The sequence below is a fragment of the Tachyglossus aculeatus genome, chromosome 16 (genome assembly GCF_015852505.1).
Source record: "Tachyglossus aculeatus isolate mTacAcu1 chromosome 16, mTacAcu1.pri, whole genome shotgun sequence".
NCBI classification, from domain to species: Eukaryota; Metazoa; Chordata; class Mammalia; order Monotremata; family Tachyglossidae; genus Tachyglossus; species Tachyglossus aculeatus.
Window position 1 is genome coordinate 14,287,049 of NC_052081.1, and position 13,165 is coordinate 14,300,213.

The following is a 13,165-nucleotide window of genomic DNA, read 5'->3' on the forward strand; positions in this document are numbered from 1 at the left end:
ATGTGTCCTTAAACAGAACTTTAGTAGATATCTTAAACATTATTCTGGTCATTAATAAGGGTCTGTTTTCCAAAATTATAAAAATTTTGAAAGAAAACACCCAAAGCTTCAGATCCTTATAGTTCTATGAAGCTAGGTGGCTGATTAACTCACATGTTTCAAACACCAAGAGTTTATATCCGGAGCACTATTGCCTCACGTGGCTATTTCAATTGCAAACGCTTGTCTCCTATAACGTATGTCACAAGGGGAGCTTTGAATTCAGTTTCTGAGGGAAAGTAATGCATTTAGACTCTTGCTAACATGTTGGAAGTCCAGCTTCTATTATTGTTGGCCACATACTCTTTTAGGGCATCAGGGACTGCCTGGTAGAAACATTTGCAAAATCACTTGTTCAGATGGAATTTCCTCCAAACTTTCAAAGATTTTGCCTGGCAAAACATCAGCAGTCAGGCTGTAAAATTGTGGAAAAGTTTCCACCTCATAAAAATTCCTAAATTCAAGTGCCCTATAGGAGATCTAGGAAAGTCCAAGGGGATCATTTTCCTGAGGATTTATTATCAGTATATTTTTGTAATGGGAAATACAGTGATTTGGTGGGGGGGGGGGGGGGGGGGCATTAAGTAGACATCGTTTCTGAAAGAAAAAAAAGCAGATGCCCAAATATCCTCATATGAATTAGAGTTGAAATTCACCCAAGAACTGAAATATTTATTTTATCACAAATATAATGCTTTTTTCGTAGGTATCCAGTTTGAGATTTCTTCTATAATGTTGCATTTGTGTTCCCCGAAGAACCTCATATTACGTAAATCTCACAGTCTAGTATGTCTATACTGATGCCAAATATGTGCACAAAGCCATCCCTTCCAACTCTAAATCACATTGTTTTCATTCAGACACATGTTGTGGGAAGATAATTCTCTAATTCCTTAAAAAATGAACTATTCAAGATACAAAATGACCTCAAACTTTGGGAGAAGCGATTGTTACGGTGATTTTGTGTTGTAAATGAAGTAGTATAGAAAATCAGCAATCCAAAATCTTAAGTTGTTTGTTCAATATGTAGGGCAACAGTAAACTAGTCAAAAGTCTTCTCCACTGAAATCAGAGAAGAGGAAATTAGTTAAAACTGTGTTAGAAATTTAGGTCAGCAAAGAAGAATGCTCTCTCAACCGCAAGTATTATTAAAGATGTTTCGGAAGGGATTATAGCCTCTCCCTCTCTGGAAGATATGAAACACATAGGTCAATATAGTTATCAGCCTGGGGAGATTTGTGCTACCTTGCTTGAAGACCAGACCCGAGTCTAGATGGTTTGATATTCTCTACCAGATGTCATGGCTCTTGATTCACAGCATCAGCATATATTGCTACAAATACCCTGTTCCTGGCCTATCAGTCATGTTTATTGAGTAGTGTGCAGAGTACTGTACTAAGCACTTGGGAGAGCATAATATAGCAGAGTCAGTCGACACGTTCCCTGCCCACAATGACTGTACAGTCTGGAGGGGAGGGGGCATTTGTCTCTCTCCTTTTTTTTTTTTTTTTTTAACCTGGTTGAATCTAATTTTTCTATTTTTAGAACCACCTAGTCTTGAAGATGCCGGACGGATGTTAAATGAAACTGTGATAGTGAACAACCCAGTTCAACTTGAATGTAAAGCAACTGGAAACCCTTTGCCCGGTATGTTTACTTATGCCTGTGATTGTGTAGTATCAGTTTCTAGCTATTCTGGGAATATTCAAAATCATTATTATTCAAATTCTGCAAATTCAGGAGAGAAATATTGACTTGAATCATTCAAAATAGATGATTTGCACAGTAACTGAAGACATTGAGGAAACAGGTAATTCAGGTTTTAATTTTTCATATCAAAAATTGCTAAGAATACTAATGGAGCAATTCCAAATATATGCCTAATCAGTATGTACAAGTTGCAGAGATACTAATGATGTTATTCTCCATATGTTGATGGGAAACAGATTTTCACAATGTACTTTTAACCTGTAAAACTATGCATATAAGATTATTATTAAATGTATTCAGTCAGTCATATTTATTGAGTGAAAACACTGTACTAAGCACTTGAGCAAATACAATATAACAAGAAACAGACACATTCCCTGCCCACAACGAGCTTAGTCTAGAGTAGTACTGGATTAATCATTCTGAATTGATTTAATCATGATTCAGCTAATAAATGTTAAATGAGATTATAAGGGAATGGAGGTTATTTATGTTGGTTGAGGTTATATGTGCAATACAAATATGTTAACTATAAAACTATTGATTGCATTTAAGGAAGCTACTACGTTAGTCACAGAGTTCAATGCAATCACTGCCCACTGTACTAACTGATAGAGAGATACAAACAGTATTAACTGTTAGAGAGATAAAAAGTTTTCTGAAGCACTAAGTGAGGAAACCAAGATGACACTGTAGTCATTAGCATTGCCACCAGGGTAGAGTTGTGTTACTTTTTGTGAATAGAGGAAATTGCTGATATGCCCTTTTTCCCCATTCTGATTTCAGCCATCACCTGGTACAAAGACAACCGGCCACTCTCCCGAGCCACCAGTGTCACATTTTTGAACAGGGGACAAATCATCGAGATCGACAGCGCCCAGATAACAGACAGTGGTGTCTATAAATGTGTGGCCGTCAACTCAGCAGGATCTACTGAGTTGTTTTACAGCCTGCAGGTTCATGGTACGTTTCCCCACACTACGACTATGCCGGGGAGGAAGGAACTATTCGTGGGCATTTGGTCCATGTGAACTTTAAGGCCTCTGTAATCCTCAGCCTAGTGTCGATCCATTCCAGGGATAAATGTGGTATTTTAAAACCCTTGACCATATCCCATTCTGCTCTGATTCCCGTTGCCCCTTGCTAACATGCTCAAATTTGAATTTGATTTAGTTGCTGACGCTTCCAAGACAGTTAAAAGCTCACTAATAGCCGTGCTGTGATTTGCGTGGAAATCACCCAGCTCATGGGTGGGTTCATGGGGTCATGAAGACGTGTCCCCAACTGAGCTCTAATGGCTTACAAAAGTGTTATCTAGTTCTCTGCAACTATTCCTTGATATCACTTTGCAGCCAACTCAGCTGCTCGCCTCTGATCTCCTGTCTTTCAGTCCCACCGTCAATTTCTGGCAGTAGTGACACAGTGGATGTGGTGGTGAATAACCCAGTGCGGTTAGAGTGCGAGGCCAGAGGAATCCCGGCCCCTACCCTGACGTGGCTGAAAGATGGGAGTCCCATCTCGAGCTTTTCTAACGGAATACAGGTATCTACGATAACCACCCCAGGGAAGGGGGCTTTAGGAAGGATGCGACAGGCGGCAAGTGTTCTGAAGGCCTTGCAGAGAAAGTGGATCGGTGCACATGTGTTTAGTTTGCCCCATCTCGTGCACCTTCATGCCCTTCTCCCACAGTCAGGATAGCGAGGATATTGCTGTGGTGATGCAATCCTCTCTGACTTATGAATTATTTAATTGTGACCTGCACATTCATTCAATCAATCATCATTCAATCGTATTTATTGAGCACTTATTCTACTAAGTGCTTGAGAGAGTCCAGTACAACAGTAAACAGACACATTCCCTGCCCTCAACAAGCTTACAGTCTAGGGAGGGGGACACTACTGAAGTTGTCGCCAGACAGCAAGACACGTGGCCTAATGGAAAAAACATGGGCCGGGATTCAGAGGTTCTGGGATCTTATCTCTGCTCCTCCACTTGTCTGCTATGTGAACTTGGGCAAGTCACTTAATTTCTCTGTGCCTCAGTTCCCTTATCTGTAAAATGGAGATTAAATACCTGCTCTTCCTCCTATTCAGACCTTGAGCCCCATGTGGGACAGGGACTGGATCCAACTAACTTGTAACTACCTCAGCTCTTAGTGAAGTGCTTGGCACAGAGTAAGTGCTTAACAAATGCCACAGTTATTTCATGTCACTTCTGGGGAAAATGTTGATCAGAACATAATTCAGGATGGACTGTGGTCTTTACCATTAGAGTTTCTGGCAAGCATGATTGATGTCCTTTGCTCTTTCTTAATAGGTTCTCTCTGGTGGGCGAGTTGTTGCATTGACTAGTGCCCAGATCAGTGACACAGGAAGATACACTTGTGTGGCCGTGAACGCTGCTGGGGAGAAACAAAGGGATACTGATCTCAGAGTATATGGTGAGAAGTCTTGGCAGTTTTCTCTCTTACGCAAACTATGCAGGGTGAAGGAAGTTAATCAAATGAATTAGCTCAGAATAAGAGCAGTATAAGCTCCTGTCATTAGAATGTAAGTTTCTCAAGTCAGGAATCCTTTCCTATATGCTCTCAAGCACGTAATAAACTTCTTTCCCCTTAGAAGACACTCTTATAAATACTACTGAATTTATAACTACTAAGCGTGTCATGCAACTTAAGGACTTCCAAACAAATTCCACCATTCCAAATTCCACCAATAAGCACTTAGTACAGTGCTCTGCACACAGTAAGTGCTCAATAAATACGATTGATTGATTGATTGATTGATTTAATCTGTGGACAACAAAGGTAGTGGGGATAAACAAACAGACACCGGGGCTGGAGAAATTCAGCGTAATACACTGAAATAGTTAAACTCCTTGTGTGCAGGGAGCATGCCTACCAACTCTGTTAATAGTGTATTCTCCCAAGTATTTAGTACAGTGCACTGTGTACAGTAAGTGCTCAATAAATATCAACTTTGCATTTTTTTGCAGTTTTGGTAAGATTTCAAAGTACTTTGGGAGTGTTCTGCTGTAGATACATATGTTTCAGCTTAATGATATGGGAAAATCTAAAGGGAAGGAGTTGAGAAGGATGAGCAGATGGTTCCATTAGAAAACTGCTGTTGTTGATAGTGACTAATTGGGTGATTGTAGACTAATGAATATCTTGTGGGGGGCCAGCAATAGTAATGGAAATTATTAAGTACTTACTATGTGTCAAATACTATACTATGTGCTGGGGTAGATACCAGATAATCAGAATGGACACAGTCCCTCTGTTATGCAGGGCTCACAGTCTAAGAGGGAGGGACAACAGGTATTTTATCCCTATTTTACAGAGAAGTTGAGTGATTTGACCAAGGCCCTTCTGCTGGCAAGTGGCAGAGCCGGAATTAGACCCATGACTTCTGACTACAAGTCCTTGGTTCTTTCCTCTAGGCCATTTAACAGGGCTGTCCTTAAAATTTGTTTTCTAAGAAGTCCCTAAAATGTCCCTCAACTAATGTAATGGACAGTTTGGAATCTGGGAGAGAGGCAATATTTTATTGTGGGTGAAATTCCCATCCATCTGTCGTGGAGTGAGTGAGAGTCCAGTCCACAGTGAACTTTCCCAGTAAGTTAGACAGGGATAAGAACCAAAGAAACTGAGGTGCTGGGTGGTCAGAAATTTGTTATCCTTAAATTAAACAAGCTGGAGTAACAGAAAAGAGAAATAAATAATACATGGGATAATGTACAACCTTCAACCTGATTAGTGCTATTCTAAACTGTGCTCACTGAAAAATAAATACTCCAACGTTTTATCAATTTACTTCCTGGTTTTCAAAATTCAGGTTTCTCCTGAACTTAACTCATTTAGTACTAAAGAAGCTGATTGAGAGAGAAATATTGTAAAATACATTGGCAATCTGCTGTCCTGAGTTATTTCCATTTTCCAAATTCATAAGCAACCGAAAAGAATCCATGCTCTTTGTGACTCATATAAATTAAGATAAATTTCTTTTTCGCAATTACTGAAGTCCTTATCCACTGAGTCCAGACTTTTCCAAAATTATTTTCAATCTATGAAATCAGAAACTCTGTTTAGTTCTCGACATAAGGAAATATTTTGAGAGTTTCTGCTTAGTTGAATTCTTAAAAAGCACAGTCCTCATAGTGTTGCTACTAGGCAGCTTTAATCTCAGACTAATTAACTTCAATGGCTGTCTTCCATTTTCAGCAGAACTATGGCATGACTCATAAATGATCTCTGAATTTCCTGTTGCTCCCCCTTGCAGCTTTAAAAATTCCCATTCCAGTGACAGTCCCTGCGTATTGTTAAACTTTGCAGAAGCAACATCGTAAACTACTTTATCAATCTTTCTAGACAATGTCTCAAGCTGGTCTTCTGGGTTCAGATTATCTTCTCTCTCATTGAACCCACCCAGTACGGGAGATTGTTAGATGCATATTTTCTCTTTCCTCCTACCAGTAATTTATTTTGTATCTGTTTAGCATAGCCTAGTGGATAGAATACAGGCCTAGTAGTTAGAAAAATCTGGGTTCTTATGCCAGCTCTGCTACTTGTCTGCTGTGTGACTTTGGGCAAGTCACTTAACTTCTATTGTACTCTCCCAAGTGCTTAGCACAATGCTGTGACAGTAGGCACTCCTTAAATGCTATTGATTGAGTGATTCATTAGGAGAATGAGACACAAGATTCCACTCAATCCATATTAAAATTTTGCAATAAGCCCCCTGTAGATGACTAGGGCTGGCAGAGTCTCAGAGAAATGCTTCACATAGAACAAAACCAAATTTTGGGGGGAAATTTCATATGAGTTTGAATACCTTCTTCTAAATTATGGACAATATTGAGAATACGTGGTCTAAATTCAAGAATATTTTCTCCAGGTTACACAAGGTGGTCATTTATAGCAACTTTGGGGGGTTTAAAGGTATTGTTTTTGTTGCTGTTAGATCACAGAACTGGAAGAGGCTATTCGATCCCCTCCGCTTGTGACAATGTTTATTTCAGTCTTAGAAGTCTACAGGGAGCATGAAAATAGTGTGCCAGACTCTCTCCGGATGGACCTTGTTAGCTAACCAATACCGTTCCAGTATATCTCAAAATAGCAATTCAGTTTGGCAGGCGCGTCGTTTGTGTTTTTGTTGTGTTTGGTTTTTTTACTCTCTGAGGAAATTTTCTTTCTTTTCATTTAGTTCCACCAAACATAGTGGGAGAAGAGCAAAATGTTTCTGTCCTCATTAGCCAAACTGTTGAGCTCCATTGCCAGAGTAATGCTATTCCCCCACCCACGCTGACATGGTTGAAAGACGGTCGACCTTTGTTAAAGAAACCAGGGCTCAGCGTCTCGGAAAATGGAAGCAAGCTGAAGGTAAAACTCAGATGAAACCTTCGGGCCAGAGGTAACGGAGTTTGGGAGAAAATTTTTCAGTACAAAAAAATTGGGGAAACGTAGAGTCTGACAGTACCAGAAGTGGTGATTGAATGTGCGGACCAGCCGGCAATAGGGAGCCACACAGTTCCACTTCGTAACCCTGAAGTGAGTGCTGATTTACCACACCCACTTGATTGTCGGAAAGCATTCCGTACTTTTCCTTTTCTCTTTCCCTGCCCTGTTAGAGCTCCCTACTGCTGGTTTGGGGAGCTTTCCATTGGTAGTAATATGAAAGCTGGCTTCCACCACCTAATGGAAGCATCTGTCAGTCATGCCAGAAACTCTTGGACCAATCAGGAAGTCCACATGAAATGGTCATTCCATAATGCCTCTATCTTGTCAGCAGAAACCCAACCAAGTAATTCCTACTTAGGCACGCCAATCGCCTTTCACACTGTAACCAACACCGTTAATATTGTAGTCATTACGTAGCAGGGGAAATAGATTCAGTCTTCTTCAGTTTTTGCAATCCTCCATTCGGTTTCTCCCCTACAGATGTATGCATGGTCCTTTTTTGTTATATTAATCATATGCTTTTTCCCCTTACAATTTTCTATTGGTAAAATTGCTGTTGGAAAAATTGCTTCAAAGAAACAAAATTATAATTGGGGGCACTAATAAATATAAGAAGTCCAAATGCTTGTGAAGTAGAAATTCACTCATTCAAATCCTGATTTTGTTTCAGATTGAAGGAGCCCAAGTTCTAGACACTGGTCGCTACACTTGCGAGGCCACAAATGTTGCTGGGAAAACTGAAAAGAATTATAACGTCAACATCTGGGGTTAGTTTGGTTAAAACCATTACAAGAAAAGCTAAGGATCCAGGGAGGTTTTAACCCTTTTTGATCATATTTGTAGCTTCTGGACAGCCAGACCCATGCTTGAGTATATTTTAAATAGTTCATCGGACATGTGGATACTTTAAATGCTGGTTTTTTTTGTGGTGGTTAACAGAACGGAATTCAGTTAGCTAAGTCAATATCAGTGGTGTGTATTGTGCACTTACTGTGTGCAGAGCACTATGCTAGGTGCTTAGGAGAGTACAATGCAACAGTTGGCAGACATGTTCTCTGCCCAAAACAAACCTACCAGCTGGCAGGATATTTTCTACAGGAAGACACATAACAGAGTTCCTTTTTTCAAGAGGTAAAAGCAAAACACAAGTGGATGCCTGCTCCATTTGAACAGTTATCACAGGAGAGCAAACTCAGAGCTAGAAAAGTATGGGGGGAGAGGTGCATTCTAAAGAACGACCCAGTTTCTGCCAACTCTAAATTATGCTTCAGGGCTCCTGGATCTAGTGGTAACGTAGAAGACAAACATGAAAGAACATTGTTTTGTGAAAAAGAAAAAGAATCACTGAGATTAACTACAGATTTTCAAAATGTAAATATGCATCATGTATAATATATATATCTAATTATTCAGTCAATCATATTTGTTGAACGTTTACTATGTGCAGAGCACTGTACTAAGTGCTTGAGAGTACAGTACAACAGCGTGTCATAGTGGAAAGAGCATGGGCCTGGGAGTTGGAGAACCTTGGTTCTAATCCCCGCTCTGCCACTGGCCTGCTGCGTAGCCATGGGCTTGTCATTTCACCTCTCTGGGCCTCAGTTTCTTCATCTGTAAAATGGGGATTCAATACCTGTTCTCCCTTCCACTAAGACTGTGAGCTGTAGGAAAGGCAGGAACCGTGTTCAATCTGATTATTTTTGTATCTTTTGCAACAGTTAATACAGTGCTTGGCACATAGAAGGCACTTAGCAAATGTGTGTGTGTAATATATATATATATATATATATATATATATATATATATATACACGTGTATATATATATATGTGTGTGTGTGTAAAATATATATATATATACACACGTGTATATATGTATGACAAGCCCATATATATATATATATATATATAGATAGATAGATATATACACATATATATCTATATATAATAGAATAGTGTGCTAAGTGCGCTAAGACATATCTTGTGGAACATTGTAAATATTCTAGAAAAGGCAAAACATAAAATTACAGGAGGTGGCGGTTTATTGGAATAACACAAAGGATATTCCTAGCTAACCCATTCACAGTAATCCTTGAAAACTGATTTTTGTCTTTTTCTAATCTTCCAAAGTTGTCCTGTAATTTTTAATGCTGCACTGTAGAGTACTTATTCCTAAACTTAAACAGCCCACACATCTCCTCGTGCCCTGAATATTTGAATAACTTTACTTGGCTGCAGATAACTCGGAAAGCTAGGTGAAGTCAGCTTGATATTGGTAATCATTACTCCTCGTGCTGTCCTTTTTTCAGTACCACCAAATATTTACGGTTCAGTTGAAACTACCCAACTTACGGTGATGGAAGGCAACCTCATTAGTCTGATGTGTGAGTCCGGTGGCATTCCGCCACCAAGTCTCATCTGGAAAAGGAAAGGTGAGCTGCCCTTCTTTGAAAGGTTTGAAAATGGCCTCGTTATGCCCCTGTGCTTGAGGCCGGGTGAGCAACACTATTTGACCGTGTCTTAGCATTTGACTGAAAATGAATGTTCTTTTCAGACTCTCCGATGCTGCCTGATACCACAGGGAGAGTCAGAGTATTGTCTGGAGGAAGGCAACTACAGATTTCCGTTGCCAAAAAGTCCGATGCAGGATCATACACGTGCATGGCATCGAACGTTGCTGGCACTGCAAGCAAAGAATACAATTTGCAAGTTTACAGTAAGTTATTGATGAACTAGTATTTTTACTGTTCTCGTCTCTCTCTGTGTCTGATTCTCCTACTTTCTCAGATTTACTCAGTTTCACACAGTGTCTCTCTCTTGGTTACCGAATGTGGGTTCGGATACATGTATCCTTTTCCCTTTCTTTTATTCCCCCCTGCCCCATTTCCTTTCTATTCAGTGCCTTGACTTAAGCAGAGATTTCTGAAACAATTTCCAGGGAGGGGCTGAAATGTGGTACTAGATCCTGGTGGAAATAATGTTTTCTGGTGGACTAGGGTAGTGTCACACAGCAGCCCTGGATACGTGGGCCTGCTCAGTGTTATCAATCTGAAACTGATCCGATGTACCACTTTGATTCCCGTAAGTGCAAATATTTCAAACATGCAACTTCTATGGAGTTCCTTTATAAGCAGTGCTTCTACAGCACAATTTCTTTCTTTTTTTTACTACCTTGCTGTTTTTGAAGAGGCGTCTGAGTTGTCAGAAACAATCGCACCTGCTCACCTCTGCATCTCTATGGGGGCCAAAGATTTTTCCTTCATTATTTCCCATCAAGGGCCGACTCCATTTCTATTGTCATTTGACACCAGTGCATTGTCCACAGAGCCCTGTAACTGGGTCAGACTGGAGATCCCTTGGGGGAGGACTGGGGAAGTCACGAAGAAGGTCTCGAGACTGAGGAAGGGAGGGTTTGAGAAGTGGAAGTCTGTTGAGAAGCAGCGTGGCCTAGTGGAAAGAGCACAGGACTGGGAGTCAGAGGATGTGGGTTCTAATCCCGGCTCTGCCACATATCTGTTGCGTGACCTTGGGCAAGTCACTTCCCTTCTCAATGCCTCAGTTACCTCATCTGTAAAATGGGGATTAAGACTGTGACCACCACGTGGGACAGGGACTATGTCCAACCCAATTAGTTTGTATCTACCCCAGTGCTTAGAATTAGCACTTAGCAAATACCACAGTTATTATTATTATTGTTGTTGTTGACTGCCATAGCAGTAAGAGCAGCATGGCAGAAATCAGAGTTTCTATTTGCAGCTCATCTGTGATGGAGCTCTCACCGCCCTGCTTGGCTTTTTATAAACCCAGGGGCCCTTATAGATTTAGAGCCCAGAACCACGGTGCCAGCATTATCACGGCCCCGCCTGACCTTTCAAATCCTTTTTCATCTTCCTGTCTCTGTAGTTCGCCCAAGCATATCCAACAGTGGGATCCACCCCACTGTGGTCACTGTGGTCCAAGGAAAGGGTATCGCTTTGGAATGTGAGGTTCGGGGAAATCCCCAGCCAGCAGTGACCTGGATGAAGGACGGCCGCCCCTTAGTCAGTGGAAGGGGCGTGGAGATACTGCACCAGGGACGCACTCTTCGACTGAAGAACTCTCAGGTGTCAGACGCTGGCCGTTATGTGTGTGTCGCTGTGAATGTGGCAGGACTGACTGACAGAAAATATGATTTGAGTGTTCACGGTGAGTAGAGAGAGATAAAATGGGAGGCACTGTCCCACAGCATGCTGGGCAATTTGCAAATTTGCTACCTGGCACCCTCTGCACACCTTCTGAGTTCCTAGGTCCCTTTTAGGCATGTTTCCTTTGGCCTTGTCTGCTCCAGGGTCCTTGGGCAGGCCCACTTATCCTTTCTTCTCTTGCCAAGATAATTCTAAATTATAGAGACTTCACGAGAAGCGATGGGGCAGTTTTGGGGTAACGTTCGTGAGGGCGGAACTGGCCGGATCCAGCCCGTTCAGCTGTTCTGGAGCCCACTCAGGGATGTGCTGGTGGGGAATTAGGCACTTGGGTTTTATGTACTATCTCCCCCTCTAGTCTCTGTGTGTTGCCGACTTGTACTTCCCAAGCACTTAGTACAGTGCTCTGCACACAGTAAGCGCTCAATAAATACGATTGATTGATTGATATCCTGGTAGGGAAGAAACTTTTTCCAGCCATCTGGGTGGCACGGTAGAGAGGCAAGGCACCTGGTGCCCGATGGGACGGAACGAGGGCTCCTGATTCTGTTAGCATTTGCAATTCCCTTCCTTCCACTGGTCCTCTGAAGACAGGAAGGAAGAGGGATGTCCCCACAGATTTGTGTGAGCCTTCAAAAGACCCCTCCCTCCTAAAACCACGAAAGCCTTCCTAAAATCCCACTTTCTCCAGGAAGATTTTCCTGATCGATTTTACAACACCAAGTCATCTCAGCCCAACAGCATCCCTTGATTGAGAAGCTGTGTGGCACAGGGGAAAGAGGATAGATGTGGGAGTCAGGAGTCCTGGGTTCTATTCCTATCTCCACCACTTGCCTGCAGGGTATCCTTGGGCAAGTTGCTTATCTTCTCAGTGCCTCAGTTTCCTCATTAAATACCTGCTTCCTCTCCTTTAGATTGTGAGCCCCACATGGGACAGGGTCTACGTCTGTTCCGCATGCATTGTATCTACCCCAGCGCTTAGTAAAGTGCTTTCATTCGTTCAGTCGGTCAAATGTATCGAGAGCTTACTGTGTGCAGAGCACTGTACCGAGCGCTTGGGAGAGTACAATATAACAACAGACACAATCCCTGCTCTATGTGTTTGGCACATAACGGCGCTTAACAGAGACCACAGTGATTAATCACTGCACCAGCTAGTTAAGGGGACTACTTCGGTGTTGTTACGCTATAAAATATAATCCTCTCATTGGGTTCTCCACATACGAAGTTGGCATGAGGTTCATCTAATTAATGAGACTAGGGAACTTTGCTGTCTGTAGATGCCACTGCAGAGACAACAAAGGTGTCAGTGCCGGCCGGGGAAAAGCACAATGCTTTGAAATAGGCTTGCTCTTTGGCAGGAAATGAGGGTCTTTTCTGAGAAATAAGCTTGTGTTTTCTTTTTCACACTTCTTATAATGTTTCCGTCCCGCTAGTTCCTCCGAGCATTGTGGGAGAACTGGATGTGCCCGAAAATGTCACTGTGGTGGAAAAGAACCCTGTTACCTTGACGTGTGAAGCAGCCGGAGTTCCCCTGCCTTCAATAGCCTGGCTTAAGGATGGACTGCCTCTCGCTCCGAGCAGCACTGTGAGAGTCCTGTCAGGTATCCCAAGTCCTCGGAATTGTTTCACTTTTTTTTAATGGAATTTGGTAAACGCTAACTATGTGCCAAGCAGTGTCCTAAGTGATGGAGTAGGTACAAGTTTATCAGGTTGGACCTAGTTTCTGTCCCACATGGAAGTCACAGGCTAAGTAGGAGAGAGAACGAATATTGAATC

At 41.8% G+C, this 13,165-nt stretch overlaps 1 protein-coding gene across 1 annotated transcript in view; it reads left to right on the top strand.

The window, feature by feature from the left end:
• HMCN1 (hemicentin 1) overlaps window positions 1-13,165 on the top strand; it is a 296,199-nt gene that overhangs the window by 184,810 nt on the left and 98,224 nt on the right. The window contains exons 37-46 of the mRNA XM_038757640.1: window positions 1,585-1,686; window positions 2,536-2,712; window positions 3,140-3,291; window positions 4,066-4,189; window positions 6,954-7,129; window positions 7,878-7,974; window positions 9,515-9,637; window positions 9,760-9,921; window positions 11,109-11,390; window positions 12,823-12,990. Coding sequence (XP_038613568.1) covers window positions 1,585-1,686; window positions 2,536-2,712; window positions 3,140-3,291; window positions 4,066-4,189; window positions 6,954-7,129; window positions 7,878-7,974; window positions 9,515-9,637; window positions 9,760-9,921; window positions 11,109-11,390; window positions 12,823-12,990 — 1,563 coding nt within the window. The remainder of the gene's footprint in view (window positions 1-1,584; window positions 1,687-2,535; window positions 2,713-3,139; window positions 3,292-4,065; window positions 4,190-6,953; window positions 7,130-7,877; window positions 7,975-9,514; window positions 9,638-9,759; window positions 9,922-11,108; window positions 11,391-12,822; window positions 12,991-13,165) is intronic.